The sequence below is a fragment of the Ambystoma mexicanum genome, chromosome 7p (assembly GCF_040938575.1).
Source record: "Ambystoma mexicanum isolate Mex_15411 chromosome 7p, UKY_AmexF1_1, whole genome shotgun sequence".
Taxonomy (NCBI): Eukaryota; Metazoa; Chordata; class Amphibia; order Caudata; family Ambystomatidae; genus Ambystoma; species Ambystoma mexicanum.
The window spans coordinates 220,297,802-220,314,288 of NC_090939.1; the positions used below are offsets into that span (position 1 = coordinate 220,297,802).

General features: G+C 48.6%; 1 protein-coding gene across 2 annotated transcripts in view; it reads right to left on the reverse strand.

Moving 5' to 3' along the window:
- TTC3 (tetratricopeptide repeat domain 3) overlaps positions 1-16,487 on the reverse strand; it is a 2,698,168-nt gene that overhangs the window by 110,446 nt on the left and 2,571,235 nt on the right. For both annotated transcript variants that reach the window (XM_069636090.1, XM_069636092.1), the window contains exon 44: positions 8,721-8,891. In XM_069636090.1, the coding sequence (XP_069492191.1) occupies positions 8,721-8,891 (171 nt within the window). The remainder of the gene's footprint in view (positions 1-8,720; positions 8,892-16,487) is intronic.

A 16,487-nucleotide genomic window follows, 5' to 3' on the forward strand; every position in this document is an offset into this window, starting at 1 on the left:
GTGGCGTTGGGCAGCAGCTGAAGATAACTATGTGAAGACGGTAACGTGTTCATTTGTGTAAAATATAAGGTACTGGATGGTGTTGCAGCTCTCTGTACTTGCAAATTAAGTGTTTATCTGCTGGCGATAACCTACATGGGTAAGATTGGGGATCTTACTTACCGTAATCTTCACTACTCCTAGTTCTGTTCTTCCTAGTCACAGTACTTACTCTCCGAGGGCCCCACCTTCATGACCAGGAAGCCTTTTCTGTTTAATTTTCCTTGCTTCACCCCCTTACTCATGTCGTGTGGTCACCCCTCAACCACTCCACGCAACACATTAGTAGTCCGGCCCACGGTACGCAGTTTCGAAGGTACATTCGTCCCTCCGAGAAAACCAGTTGTGCAACCCTGCCTTATAGCCATCAGCCCACTGTCTTCCACATTCACTTACCCAGCCCTGTGCCATCATTATTTCTGTAACTTTTGCCAATGAAGTACCATCAACTTAAACTCACTGTTCTTTTTTTTCTGCTCTAGCCAATAAAAATAACAATTTGCCAGTGAAACCAGTCCCGAGGGGGGATTAATTTGCCACCCCACACAAATAATGTTCAGTTGTTCTTGAACCTTTATCAATAATAATTGAACAAAAGCACCTGCTGCATCTCCCTGTGCTGTCTCAGCTACCTTGTTTAAATCAGAATGATGTGTAAAAAGAGCCTTGAAGTGATCAAAATGGTCTGTAGAAGCCTCATCTTTTCTCTACTTACAAATCCTTAAATCTTGCCTTGAACGGTTTTACTTGGACAAACTATTGCAATTTTCTGTATCATAGTGTCAATAGCTTTGGCCAACTCTACCATATCCTACATTCTGGTCAGGCCACATACTCTCGAGTTGATCTATGGTGCACATCAGCAGACATAATCACTCATGAGCTGATTTATACCAGCCCAGGAGAGATTATACAACTTATAGTGTAAAACCTCAGTTGAGTTTTCAGGTTCTCTCCCACCTTTGAAAACACTTTAAACAAAATCTTCAAATCCCCAGGTGTCCATAGGGCATGTACTATCACCAGCACCATCATTACCCACTCAAGGTGACTTCCGCAATGGGGCTTGTAGTTGGACAGTTCCTGTCCTGTAAATCGCACCGGCGTGGGTATAAGATGGATCTATAGACGTCAATGCACTATAAGCCCATCAGTTAGTTACTTGCCCAGCTAGGGCTTTAGTATAAGGTGGTGGCTGTAGATTCACACTCAGTGAGTCTTGTGGCTGTTCATGCTGGTGGCTATGGGGGTTGCGCTGGCGCTTTCACCTGTGCATGTGCTTTGATGCGATTGCTGATTAAGCTCGAGGCACCAAGCCTTTCAAGACTATTCTCTTCATCACATTACTTTTCCACCGTCCTTACTTTATTTTTCTCTTTGCTAGTTGCGAATACATTGATGCAATTAGGATGCTCAGTGCTGATGGGCTACAATTTGCCCATTGCTGCTTTTTTGTTGCTACAGTCTAGCTTGTTTCTCAACTTGTTTCTCAACTTTTCATTTGTATCTTTGAAACCCCTTTATCTTGATTCCTCCACTCCCTCCACTCCCTCCACTGCATGAGCGTCCCTTCCTAGGGATGGGAGACGGAACCTTTTTGACCAGAAAAAACCTTCCCCATTAAATTTAGAGACGCGCAGGGGTGCGGCCCTGGGAGCATGCGTTAACCTGACTTCGCCCACCGGTGCCACACCTCAGTCCCCATTGACAGGTCAACAATATTTAACATTGCCTAATGACAACAGTATTATTAGGGGGGAGGATGGTGGGACGTATGGAGGAAAGGGGACAAGGACTAAGAGTATGTTAGTCACTATGGTGAGTAACTTATAATTACTCTTGCGTCCCGTGCCCTTTCCTCCATACTGAATGGGCAATTACAACTGAATGTAGCCCCAGGGTGGAGAGGAGACCCTCCTTAAGCAAATAAGTTCCCTAGAACTGCCTGTCCGAAGGCCGCGTCTGACTTAGAGCCGGCTTCCAAACTTTCTTGCTGGTGGCAGTGGTATCTACCATAAATATTCGACAGCAAATACTTTCCTATGGGATTTTCCCATTGTTCGAGGCTACCACTTTTACTGACAGCCTTGAACATACCACCGGGTCATTTTATATTAACTTTACTCCAGTGTTTTTTTTTGGCCGGATCTTTAATAATATTTCTTTCTCGTGCCACTCTCTGTAATCCAAACTTAGGTCGGGGATCTTTGTTTGTCTTTTTGGCGGGCTTCTGGACAGAAGCCCTCCTTTTAGCGCCAGTGAGTCTGTGGTAGACAGGATGTGTGGGAGGGGGAATAGGCACCTTGGACAAGGTTGCCTAAGCAACCCAAGTCGCACTCTGCCCTGATAGGCTGGGGGGTTATCTCGCCAGGATAACCACCCCGCTGTGTGAGTGACAGCTAGGCTGTATGAATGGGGGTTTTTCTGCAGAAAAGCAGGGACCTGCGGACTGGAAGATAGACGTCGCCACTGGACTTGAGAAATCTGAAGAGGAGAGAAGCCAAAGACATCTACAACGACTGAACCACCGGTAAAGCCCTGCTGCAGATCCTCACAACTTTTCTCCAACGACAAGAGAAGATCTTCACCTGCAAGAGCCTTCTTCTCTTGAGCTGGTGGGACCTACCAGTTCGCCAATCGCCTTCCAGGACCTGCCTTGGTCGAATCGCCAGTGCCAAGCACTAGGAGACCGGATAGCCAGGCACTCGTCCACCACGACTGCGATTTAAAGGAGCGTACCTTTTATTCTGTTTTGGCATCACCGCGGCCGGCTTCTTCCCTAGGCAGTGCAGTGACGCAAACCTTCCTCCATGACGAGAGCCTCTCTTCCTCTGCTGGAACTCCCGAACTGCAGCGGCTGCCAGGAACTACCGCCACCACAGGAGCCTCTTCCACTTTTAAGGTAAATTTTTCCGCCAGGCCTCCGGTTTCATTGGGTACTGCTAAAGGTGTTTTAAATCCTTTACTTACCTTCTGGGCTGGCCGTCCCCATTTACTTTTTACCTTCTGCACCCTCCTTTTCAACCATTAAACAAAGACTTGACTGCAGCTACTAGAACCGTTTGAACCTGGACACTTTGTTTGCCTTGTATCACTGACTCTGGCACAGGCCCATTGACTCTGGCTAAATCTGTTACAACTGCCTTCTCTAGATTGCTTTTCATCAAGAAATGTGTTGGTTGCCCTAAACTCTTATAACCACCTTTCCTTCCCCTTTATATATTGTTGAAGTACCATTTTGCTCGGTTTTCACCTAAGTATTGCTTGTGCTAAAGTACTACCTTGCCTAACTTGTTCACAATCCAATTGGGAAGTGTTGCTGGTGTGTTTAGGAGTCTAACCCTGTATACCTTGACCTTTCCCTCCCTTTGAAGAAATAGTTAGAGTGCCATTTTTGCTTGGTTTACACTGTGCCATTTTGCTCAGTTTTCACTCTTGCTCAAACGTGTCTACAATTTAAATAGGGAGTTGTTTATACTTTTCTTCACTGTTTTAACTTGCTTTAATGATAGTGATTTGTGGGTAGAGTTAAGAGTGTGTAAAATAAATATATATATTCTTTTTGATACAAAGCTTTGGTCAGTGTTTCCTTGTTCTAAAGTACTGTGGTCCTATTGTGTAAACCCTGAATACTGCTCATCTCCCTCTTGAGATAAGTCTGACTGCTCAGCCACAGCTACCAACTAAATATGTGTGGTACAGACTGATACCAAAGGGGATTTATTGCATATGCATGTAGTCCTAATCTTTTGTAGTGCTCCCTAAGAGAACTGCATAGGATTCTGGTTCTTCTTTTGTATGGTCAAAATCCTGGAATAGAAGCCCAATCCTCGCCAGGACATCTTCCACTGCCTGGCTCCCGACAAGCGACCGGATCTCTGCCAACCTATTGCCACCCCAATCTGTGGGAGGGGAGGAAGGCTGAGGAGGAGAAGGGATCGGTAGGCGTTACCCCGAGGACACTAAAGAGAGGATCCAGTGGTCCACAAAGTTCTGGTGCCAAAATTGCACGTGGAAGGCAAGCCTGCCCCCCCACTGGAGACACGTGGACCCGAAGGGACGCTTCATGCTTTCTTTCCCTCCATTGCCTCCCTCCCCCTCCGCCCCTTTTTGTGTTTTGCGCCGGTGCGGACTGGGTGAGCGGTCAGGTTGTCTCGACCTCCGTTCCTGGAAGCCCCCGAAACTGCCGAGCGGCCACCCCGTCTGAGCGTTTATGCGACCGGGTGTACGCCTTGGGCGTGGCCTTCATTAGGATAAAGACTTTGCAGTTTGATAGCTATTCTTTTTATCTAATTCTTCGTTGGTGGTAGAGTGAAAGAGGTCGCTACCCTCGAACGGGGTTAAATTTAGTAGCCCGAAGCCAGGCCATCCTTCTAATGTTCGTGGCGATGCAGATGGCCCGGCAATAGGTATCGATGTGGACCACAGTGGACTCCATGATGTCCTGCGCTACCAGCTTGGCTTCTCCTAGACCCGCTTTGAAGCGTGCCTGGCTCTGCACTGGAAGCTTTGGAAGGAAGTCCGATAGTTCCCTCCAAAGCCTCTGGTTAGTGGCAGCCAGCATGGCATCTGCATTGGATTGACGCAGGTGCAGCAAGGTGTTTGTGTACAACTTCTTCCCGTACGTCTCCAAGATAATCTCCTCCTTGCATAGCAGCGCCGAGGACGAGGTGGCTGACGACGACGGAGGCTTAGAGTAAAATGACGCCGCAGCAATCGCCAAAGAGTGCGGTTGAGGGTGCGCCGACAGCAAGAGTGGATCCCCCTCCATCTGTCTATACTTGGCATCGAGGCGCCGATTGACAGGTTGGGCCCAGTGTGGCTTGAGCCACCCCTTCTTGGCCAAGGCAATAAAGTCCTTCTGCATCTGGATACCCATTTTGGTAGGGGGCTATAGGGTGAGGACTTCTGCTAAGACCCCCTCCTCGGGCTGCTCAAGCTCAGGTTGAGGAAGGCCCAGATATTCCGCCAAACCTGCAAGCCGGTTATGGAAGGCCTTTTCCGACGAAGGCGTGTCAGGGTCCTCCTCCTCGCCTGTGTCCACCAGGGTGTCCGACTGGTCCGGTGCGGGTGGAGGGGTGCTGGGCGCCATGGGCTGTGGTGTGGGAACCGGAGCCGGCGGCTGCTTGGAAGCTGGTGTGGAACCGCCTGTACTGTGGGAGGCAGGGGAGGCGAAATCAAAGGAGCTGACAGGGGCAGCTGGGGCTGCACTGGGGCCTGTGACGCCGGAGCCATGAGAGGAATGGGCGGAGTCAGGGGAGCGCATGCTCCCAGGGCCACGCCTCTAAATTTAAAGGGGAATATTTTTTCTGGTGAAAAAGGTTCCGTCTCCCGTCCCTAGCGGGTGACGCCCATACAGTATGGAGGAAATGGGACGGGACGTAGGAGTAAAACCCTGACCCTTTCAAACCGGTGTAGCAAGACTTGCCAGTAGGTTGCTGTATCCTCAAACTTGGCCATTTTGCTGTAAAGCTTGACATTAATTTAAGGACTCATCCACTCTGGCCACAAATGGATAGATTCAGTCAAAAGGCATGTCCAGTAACTTCACCTGGAACATCACTAGACGGAAAACAAAAAAGATTGATTTAGAAAGACCCTTCTGTGATCGCACACAGCGATTTTTCTAAATCAAACTGTCAGCCCCTGCCGCACACGATTGCGCACAGGGGCTGACAAGCACGGCGAGACATCGAGTCACCGCGCTGGAATGTCAGGTTTGAGTGTGTTCATGTATGTATGTGTATGGACTTGGTGTGTGTTGTGCTGTGAAGGGGATGTTGGGTGGGGAAAGGAGGGGTTGGGAGGATGAAATCCCCCTGTTTTACATAACAACCGGCGGGTGGGGTTGGGGGGGCATATAATTTTGGCATTTTAAAGCAGACACAAAAAGTGCCGAAAAAAAAATCAGTCTTTTTTGTGTTCAGTCTTTAAAATACGGAAATATGACATAGAACCGGAACATCTGGGGTGAAGCCTGATGTTCTCAGCCAGGAGTGCCTCTTTGTGACAGAGCTAGTGCCCATGGATTGTGCCACATAATCCCCAGCCTCATGTTCAGCACACGAAAAGCTACTCCTTTTTCATCTGTAGCAAGGTCATTAAAGCCATCACAAACTTTGTCCTCCAGTAAATGTAATGCCACCTCGGAGACCACCACCCACAAAACATGTGAACACTGTGCTTGTGATATTGATAAGATAAGAGATAGTGTGTTTTAAGTGCCAAATTGCGATAGGCCACACCGTTGTGTCCATGGCACAGAGATTTTTGCTCTTCTTTTTGGGAGGCAATGAAGGACTTTAGCCTCACTTTGACCGCCTGAACCACTAGACTTTCTGGTGTGAGGTGTTTAGACAAGAAGTCTGGATGGTTCTATGTTTTACCGACATGAGTTTTTTCGAAATAACTTTTTTCGACACAAGTATTTTGAAAAAACTCTCTGAATTCAAAAATGTAAAAATATTTTGTGGATCTTCCCTTTCCCAATATTAATAACCCTACCCCAACTCCTACTGCGCTCTTTCAACCCTTTACCCCATCTATATTCCAATGAGGTTTTCCTATGCAATTTCATTGGAAAAAACTCCTGGGGCTGCAACAGCGCAATACCGTCTGTATCCGATGGAGCAGGTCTATATTAGCGCAAAAGGTCTTAATCCACTGATGGGATGGAACATGGCCTCTACCACCATCTAATATCAGGCCCTTTAAGGACAGATTGAGTGGCAAGAATATTTATTTGGGGGTACCTATATCCAGTATGACTAAGGTCATATTGCGTGACCTGCCTCATCTCGGCACCCCACAAAAGAGACTCCACCACCTTCACCATTGTCTGCATGAAAGCAGCATTACAGTGATAATGTGCAGGCATAATTTGCAGATCCTACAAGGTGTCCAGCTCACTGGTGTCCCTCAGGTCCACTGCCAAGTTGGAAATTAGGGTGTCATTGGATATAAATTCCTCTGGAAAATGCCCGTTTCCCTGACAGTTGATCCACCACATAGGGTAAAAGGTCCCCTTAGTGATCGAAAATTTAATGCACGGACTAAAGAAATTGTTTCATAGACTCGGGCACATACCTCAAAGTGTGGTCCCCTCCGGTCAGAGCTGAGATTAAAGTAGACGCTCGACACCCCGCCTAATGTAGAAGTCTCGATGGTCGGGCCAAGCAGAGTTCTGTAAGCAGAGTTTTCAACCTCGACCTATGGCGTTGAGGACACTCAACGAGCCACTCCACTCAAAGCTTGAACCAGGCTCTGGTGCATGCACTTGCTGGCTTTAATGGTTATCCTGCTTGCCTTTGAGGGCCCGAACATAGCAGCAACTCTGTTGTTGGCAAAGCTGTAGTTGTCAGCACCCTGGTCTTTGGAAAAGTTTCTAACATCTGGAGCCTGAAAAGCTCCCACTGTTCTGGGGAGGATGACTTTGTGAGGAATCTTACCTTGTCCCTTCTCGGGTGAAAACTCCATCAAGAGGTCTTTCCTGGTGTTATACCTCTTCAGACTGAAAGAGGATGATAACAAATGATAAGATTCACTCGAGTGAGAGCATTTTCTGTTTTTATTTTCTTGACTATTGGAAGAGGGACACGTATTCATGCTATGTTCTGTGATTTTGGAGCTCCTGCCAGCAAGGATTTACCCTTGGACAGAGTACCCCCAAGTGATGTAGGTCAGAACCGGCCTAAGGCCAATTTCCTTGCGTTTTCAAAGGAATGGATTTGCACCTTTTCAGTGAGTGAACTCTGTCTATTTGGTACACAAGGCATGTTTGAATCAGAGAAATTACTTAAGGTAATGCTCTTTCTATGGATTGGTCTCCTTCAGATTACTCATCAGATAGATATGCATTCCAGTGTCAGCTGCTCAGAAAACCCTTTGACAGGTGGCGTAGTGCACCTCAACTCAGCCAGCAATCCGTCTTGCCTCAACGCGGCAGTCGTTGACTCCGGACTGGATGTCGGTTTTCATATATAAAGTGCCTCACTATGTCCCTGTACCTCAGTTCTCCCCCACCACTCGAGCTCAGCCGCTGCAGAGGAAGAATCAAATGATTCGGCTGAGACAGCCACAACTCATAGAAAAAAGAAAAACCTATATATGTTTTTTAAATAAAAGAACAGTAAGGATCAGGACTGCTAAAAGAATGCAGAAACACCAATACGCTCTACAGTAGCCCTTTTAACTGAGAGCTCACTGCTTTCTCCCAATAGAGAAGTCAGTCAGCAACGGCAGGCACTTGCATAGCAATGTTGGATGGCAGGGTGATGAAATATCTGCGGGCGAAGAATCCATAGAAAGAACACTACGTTAAGTAATTTCTCCTTCAATGGATTGCCTTTCTTCCGCACATTCCTCATCATCTAGACTCCCCAAGCAGTATGTGTGAAGGAGGCGGTATGAAAGTCCCTAAAAGAGTAAAACCGAGTGTCAGCTCCACGGGCTACATCCAGGCTATAGTGTTTGGTGAAAGTATGCAGTGAAGACCAAGTTGCCGCTCGGCAGATGTCTGTCAATGGCACTCCTATTTGCAGAGCAAAGAGGCAGACACCCACCTTGTAGAGTGGTATCCATCAGAATATAAAACTATTTTCAGAGACAGATATTAAAGAAAAAAGAAGCATTACTCTGTTGTTATACAATACATGCTTAAACAAAGGAGATGGGAAACTTACAGCTGAATCTTTCGAAGGTTGCCAGGTTGATTTAGATGTTTCTACTACAGATTTCCAAGGCTGTGTTGACTGCGCTACTTGCTTTGTCGACCGTGAGTTGTTGTTAGAACTATTCATGGGAACCCATGTCTGTCCAGCCCAGTTTACAGAAGTACCAGAAGCAGATTGTCCCTGTAAAGATTTTAAGGAAAAAAATGACAATGAATGAAAAAGCACTTTAATTTGTTATTACACTTAGTTTTTAATTACTTACAACTCTGTAATGTTCTTCCTGATAGATGTTCCTCTCTCAGATTCCGCCTCCTTGATATTTTAACTCCAGCACCATCTGTTCTATGAAACGTATTCACCAGTAGAGGCGCAAGACGACCCCACGTTGACTAGGCCCAACAGCGATGCATGCCCCACCCGGGCATTACTTCGGGGCCAGAATATATGAATCTGCTGCACCTTTGACTACAGTTCACCCTTTTTTGACCTCACCCTAATCAGCAGAGCAGCCCCAGAAAAGTGTATGAGCTATCCACCAAGAGGGGCAAGTTGGGAGGGCAATGAGGTATTTGTGAGATACAAATCCATCAGAAGAACAAGTTACTTACCAACTGTTAACGTTCTTTCGATTGGATGTTCCTCCAACGTATTCCACATCTTTGACATGCAATATCCACAGCTATGTACTTCGGAAAATTTTTCGGCAGAGGGCGTCCTGCGTCGATGGCACTGGGTCGAAGTCCCTCAAAGGCCTCTGTCGAGGGAGACGTCACCGGATGTTATAAATAGGACGCACAGCGCCCGTAGACCCAGTTTATGTTTTTTCCCCCATAACGTGTGACATGCACTGTTAAGGAGAATTCTCATTTCATGGCTAATTTCCCTTACCTATAGAGTCCCCCAGCAGCTTTGCTGGATTTGAAGGGTTTGTTTCTTTTAACCTTCTAAGAGTGAGACTCTTTTTCCCACTCTTAGGCATTTTTGCTATGTGTGTTTGTACAAATCAAGACCCGGACCAGGTTGGGGTTGCTGAAATTATACTTTATTCTTGTGACTTTAACCAAAGAAAGTATAGTCCATGAACTCCTTGAGAGTTACTTCACTCTTAGGCAGCCTTCCAGGGATGTGACTTAACCCTCCTAAGCCTCCTTGGTGTCCGGATAGGCCCACCAGTTGTTTCTTCTCTCCTCGTCCTCTCCGTATGACTAGGAAAATAAACAACAAACGGTGGATTAGTTCCCGGGCTTTTATGTGATGTGAGTGACTTACTTCCCCCCCCAATGGAAACCTCCCCTGTCAATCTGGCTTCCCATTGGCTGGTATTGCCATGTCCCGCCTCCTTTAAAGGCTGCCGTTTCCTTCCAAAGCGCCTGATTCCACTGCCTGTTAGGAGAGACCTGTTCCCAGGCAGCTCTGTCCCGTGAGCCCCCCCCCCTCCTGCCATGTGGGCTCTTGCATCCGGCTGCTCCAGAGTGGACCGCCTCGTCGAGCAAGCCGTCTCTCCCTCCGCTCCCTTCCCACCGGTGAGAGACGCTCAGCGGGCCGTGCGGGTCGGCTCTCCGCGACTATCCGCGTTTCCGGTGGGTTCGCCGCCACCAGACCGGACCCCGGGCTGTAAGCTCCGACGTCACCCCTGGCGGGTTCAGGTAAGGCTGGGCGGGAGGAGGCCGCGCTTTCCGTCTCGCGGCCCGCTGTCGCGACCCCGCGGAGTCCCGCTACCCCTTCCACTCTGGGTCCCACCTCACAGTGTTCTAGGATATTTTTGTGTTTAATGCCTATGGGATCTTTTCTCTACCCCATAGGAACCATCTTTATGCACATGTGTCACACAGCACCCTCCGTGCCATGACACAGGGGTGTTGTAGCGACCCCAAAACATAGACTCCATACCCTGGGACTGACTAATGTCTCCCAGGGCATGTAAAGTCCCCATTGACTTAACTAGTCGATTTTTATGAACTTAACCAGTACACCCTATCTTAATATGGAAGTACTGGAAGGTGTTGATAGTTTTTCCCCTATGTTCATTTTCGAAAGGGTACCTTAAAGTCCCCCTCTACAAAGTATCTGGCTGGTGGCAGTGGTTACTACCTTTTATATTCAACCCCGAATATTTCTCTATGGGATTTTCCCATTGTTCGAGGCTACCACCTTTACTGACAGCCTCTAACATACCGCCGGTCTATATTTTTATTAACTTTACTCTGGTAGGTTTTATTTGCCAGAACTTTGATAAAACTTCTTTCTCGAGTCTTACTCCATTTTCCTAACCCAGGTCGGGGATCCTTTGTTCGTCCTTTTGGCGGGCTTCTGCCAAGAAGCCCTCCTTTCGGCGCCACTGAGTCTGGGGCGGGTCTGTTGTTTGGGAGGAGAAGCAGAACCCCTGGACAGAGTTGCCACCGCAACTCAGGTCGCACTCTAACCTGATAGGCTGGAGGGTCTCACGCCAAGATGACCACTCCACTGTGTGAGTGACAGCTAGGCTGTATGAATGGGTCTCTTTCTGCATAAAAGCAGGGTCCTGAGGACTGGAAGGGCAAGACGTCGCCACTGGAACTACAGAACCAACGGGAAGAGAAGCCAGAAACATCTTCAGCATCTACACCACCGGTGAAGCCCTGCCGGATCGTCTCACCACTTTTTTTCCACACGACGAGAGGAGATCTTCAGCGGAGGAGCCTCCTTCCCTTGAGCTGGTGGGGTTAACCAGTTCACCTATCGCATCCTCGGACCTGCCTTGGTCCACCCGACAGTGCCCCGCACTTGAAGACCGGATAGCCAGGCAGCTATCGACCCGGACCGCGATTAAAAGGAGTGTACCTTTAAAACTTCGTTTGGCAGCACCGCGGCTGGTTTCATCCCTGGGTAGCGCAGCGACTCGAACCTTCCTCCACGACGAGAGCCTCTTCCTCTGTTGGACTCCTCGACCTGCAGGAACAACCGCCACTGCAGGAGCCATTTCTCCGTGGTAGCCCTAAAGGTGTTTTAAATCCTTTAACTACTTGTGGGGTTGGCCGCCCTCTCTCTTAACATTGTCTTTCGCCTTGCATCTACCTCTTCAAAGGTTTTCTACTGAAGACTTGACTGCAGCTACAAGAACATTTTTACTCCTAAGCTCTTGGTCCTGTACCACTGACTCTGGCTCAGGCACATTGACTCTGGCTGATTTGTTAGATCTGCCATCACTAGATTAGTTTTCAATGAGAAATGTGTTGATGCACCTAAATCTTCTAAACCCCTCTTCCTTCCTACTGTTTTAACTTGTGGAGTGCCATTTTGCTCAGTTTTCATTCACTTGTCTTGTGGTTAAAGTGTTACTGTGCATTACTTGTTCACAAAACTTCAGGGAAGAGTTGCTAGGGGGTGTCTGAAGATATTTCAGTTTAACTTGTACATTCCCTCCCTTTCGTTGAATTGGTATAGTGCCATTTGTAGTAGGTTTTCACTTTGCCGTTTTGCTCTGTTTTCACTATACGGCAAACTTGACTACAATTGAATAGGGAGTTGTATATGCTTTTCTTTTGACTAAACTTAACTTACTTTATTAACTGTGATCTATGTGTTGACTTAGAAGTGTATAAAATAAATATATATTCTCTTTTTAATACAAAACGTTGGTCAGTGTTACCTTGCTCCATACTGTACTACCTATTGTGTCAACCCTGAATACTGCTCATCTCCCTCTTGAGATAAGTCTGACTGTTCAGCCACAGATACCAACTAAATCGTTGTGGTACAGACTGATACCAAAGGGGATTTATTGCTCTCACCTGTAGTCCTAATCTGGGGTAGTGCTCCCTAAGGGAACTGCCCTGGATTCTGCCTAACATGCACATATCCATTGGCTGCTTGACTGCACATAGCCTTGCAGAAACGTTAGCTGCAATCGCATAGGAAATTCTCCAGAGGGGCAGGCTGGGAGGGCGATGTGGAATACGTTGGAGGAACATCCAATCGAAAAAACGTTACCAGTTGGTAAGTAACTTGTTCTTCGAATGGATTGTGGCCTCCAACGTATTCCACATCTTTGACAGACTCCCAAAGCAGTACCAGAAAATGGAGGAGGGAAAAGAATTTAGAGTACCCAATCAGATGGCAGAATAAAGAACCACCTTACCAAAGGCCTTTCTTGACCATGGAGCGTATCCAGGGATTAATGTTTAACAAAGGTTTGGAGAGAAGCCGATGTGGCTGCATTACAAATATTCGTAATAGGAAATCCCTGCTGTAGGGCTGTGGAAGTAGCCACACTCATAGTGGAGTGAGCTTGCAACTCTTCAGGCGGGTCTTTGCCCGCCAATCGGTAACATTCAGTAACGGTGAGGATAATCCACCTGGACAAGGTCTGTTTGGTAACAGCCTGGACCAATCGGTCTCCAGCATATCCCACAAAGAGTTGATCGTACACTCCGACCCTGGACATCCTAAAATATAAAAGCTCAGAGCTCACCTAGGGTCCAACCTATGGAGTCGCTCCTCGTCCTTACTAGGATGAGGTGGATAGAAAGACGGAAGAACCACTTTCTGGCTTAAATGAAATTCAGACACTACCTTGGGTAGGAAGGAAGGACGTACCATCAGTACAACACTATACTTGTGGAACACAGTAAAGGGCGGCTTAGATGAAAGTGTCTGCAATTCACTCACTCTGCGAGCGGAAGTAACCGCAACCAAGAACACAGTCTTGAAAGACAATAATCTCAAAGGACAAGAAGCCCAGCTTGTAGAGGGAGCAGCAGGTGAGACCGAGATGATCCGTTGCTTGCTCTGGAGAACGCGCACGGATCAGCCAGTCGTCCAGGTAGGGGTAGACGTGAATCCCCCCCCTCGCCTGAGATACGCTGCCACCACCCCCATGAGCTTGCTGAAGACCCTCGGCGGAGATCAATCCGAATGGCAGGACCCGAAACAAAGTGCGAGCTGCCAGCCGCAAACCTCAGGTACTTTCTGCGTTTTGGATGAATTGGTACATGAAAGTAAGCATCCTGTAGGTCCAGAGACATCAACCAATCCTGGAGACGAAAGGACTGGAGGACTTGAGAAAGAGTGACCATCTTGAAATTGTCCTTCCTGAAAAGTTTGTTCAACTAACTCAAGTCCAAGATGGGTCTCAATCCCCTGTCCTCCTTTGGAATAAAAAAATATGGGGAATACCATCCCTTGTTCCTCTCCGCTACAGGTACCAGTTCTATGGCGCCTTTCTCCAGCAGGTTCAGGATTTCCTGCACAAGGAGCGGACCTGGAAGCTTCAAAGAGAGATTCCCTTGTGGACTGTGATGAGGCCGCTTTAGGAAGGGAAGGCAGTAGCCGTGGGCTATGGTATCCAGAACCCACGCATCCAAAGTAATAGATTGCCATTCTTCAAGATGCTGAGACAATCTGCCCCCAACCGGCGAACCATGGGACATGGCCTCATAACTGTTTTGGAGCGGCTGCGGCAGCGCCTGAAGGCAAAGAGGCAGCTGTCTGAGCGTCTTTGGTACCCCTATTTCCCGACTACCACGGGTACTTATACGCTGACCCCTTTGACAGGCGGCTCCTCTCGTTCTACCAAAAGCGGAGTAGTAACAAAAAGAACCTCCTCCTCCGCTGCTGTCCTCTAGGATGAAAAGTCAGAGGTTGACGCACAGCTGCGCTCAAAGATTTCGCCGCAGCTTTTGAGGTCTACAATTTCTCAAGGCTCTCGTCAGCCATGCTGCCAAACAAATGCGCGCCATCAAAGGGCATGTTCAAAAGACGGGCTTGCACATCCGGAGCAAAACCCAACATCCGCAACCACACAAATCTGCGTATAACGGTGCTCGCAGCCATGGATCAGCTAACACTGTCGGCCATGTCCAAACCCTACTGGAGGGATTCACACATGGCATAATTGCCTCCTTGCACGAGAGCAAGGAACCCATCCCTTTCTTCCCCTTTGGGAATATGCTCAACTGCATGAGAAACACAATTCCACAGAGTGTGTGAAAATCTTGCCAAGGCACAAGTGGAGTTGGCTGATTTCAGTGCCATACTCCCCGCAGAAAACACCTTGCGTGCCCAACCGTTGAAGCGTTTGTCGTCCCTATCAGGAGGGATGGTAGGGTACGCCACCTGCCTCAAGGTGGCCATTGCCGCCTAAACCACCAAACTCTCGGGAGTGTGGTGAGAGGAAAGTTAGCTGGGGTCACCACCGGAAGGGCAGTATTTTTTAGTTAACGATTTGTTAACTGCCGGAAGAGATTCCAGGGTCTGCCAAGCAGCCACCACCCTTTTCTGCAATGTCAAATGAAAAGGTAACACCGGGTCAGAGGACGGACCTTGATCCAAAATATCTGTTAAGTCATCCTTAATGAAAGCTTCAGGAGGACTGGACCAACCAAGATATTCAGTGACCCTAGCCATCAGTCTCCCGTAGGACGACTCAGCATGAGCCCCAGGCTCAGGCCTGCCAAACTCCACCTCAGGAGAAGTGTCTAAGCCACTGGCATCATGAAGAGATTGCCTTAATTCCTCCAACTCACTATCCCCTGAAAAGACAGGAGCCACATCAGTCTCAACAAGGTCAAAATCTAAATCTGACCCCTCCTCCTCATAGATGTCATCCAGAGGGAGATAAAAGTCCTGTCGCGGGACAGCAGAGGGTCTGGAGTCCTTAACAGGACTCACAGACTTGGAAGTAGCCTTCCTTGGAGGATCCACAGTAGCAGGGATCTCTGACTGCAAATTCCGGCCAAAAGGCCCCGAAGGCACCAATGGCTTTGGCATCGACAACGGCGCCAAGGGCTGGTAAGAAGGCAAAGCTTCGAAGTCTGTATCCGACAGACACGGCGCCGATGGCGTCAATGCCGACCCCGAGCCCTTACCAGGTTTCTGCTGGTGACGAGGACCGAGGCCTGGAAGCACGTTTCTTGCGACCATCCTGAGCCTTGTCCGAACGGGACCTTGAAGGTTCCCGATGAGGATCGCGCCGAGGACACGAGCCCGAAGGCGCACGAGCCACGGATCAAGACCATTCCTTGCCGGCTTCATCAGAAGGCACGGACGGAACTTTGCCCTGGGATTGGAAAATCGCCAGCATCTGCTCCCTGAAGGCAGCCCATTCCTCCGTAGTCGAGGACTTAATTGGACAAGCCACTTTCCTTGCGGCTCCATTCTCCGAGGAGGACAGGGAAGGTGACCGGTGACGGCGCTTCCTGGTTCCTGGAATGCCGATACGAGGAGGAGGAATGGCGGGAACCACTACGGGACCGAGATGGCTGGGACTCCTTCCGACGCAGAGTCTCGGCCCTCGAATCGTCAGTGGACATCCCCTTAGAAGATTTACGGGACTTACTGGGTTTAGAACCCCTACCTACCTGAAGCTTCACCTTACGCTCCTGCACGGCCTTAGCAGTCAGCGACTGGCATTTGGAACAGTCGTCTGTGCTGTGACTCTCGCCCAAGCACCACAAACAAACGTGAAGCGGGTCGGTAATCGACATCTTAGACTTGCAGTCCCGGCAAGTCTTGAAGCCAGGCCACGAAGTCGGAGGGGTCGAAGAAGACATTCATGAGGAAGACACGAGGCGCGCCGAGTCTCAGAAGCAAACATGTTTGCGGAAAAAACGGAACTGGGGCTATGGGTGCTGTGCGTCCGATTTATAACATCTGGTGACATCGCCCTCGACGGAGGCCTTCGAGGGACATCGACCCGACGCCATGTCCAGCTGTGGACATTACATGTCAAAGATGTGGAATACGTTGGAGGACACACTCCATTCGAAAGAACATTGCCTATATTTGTCTTTCTAATGG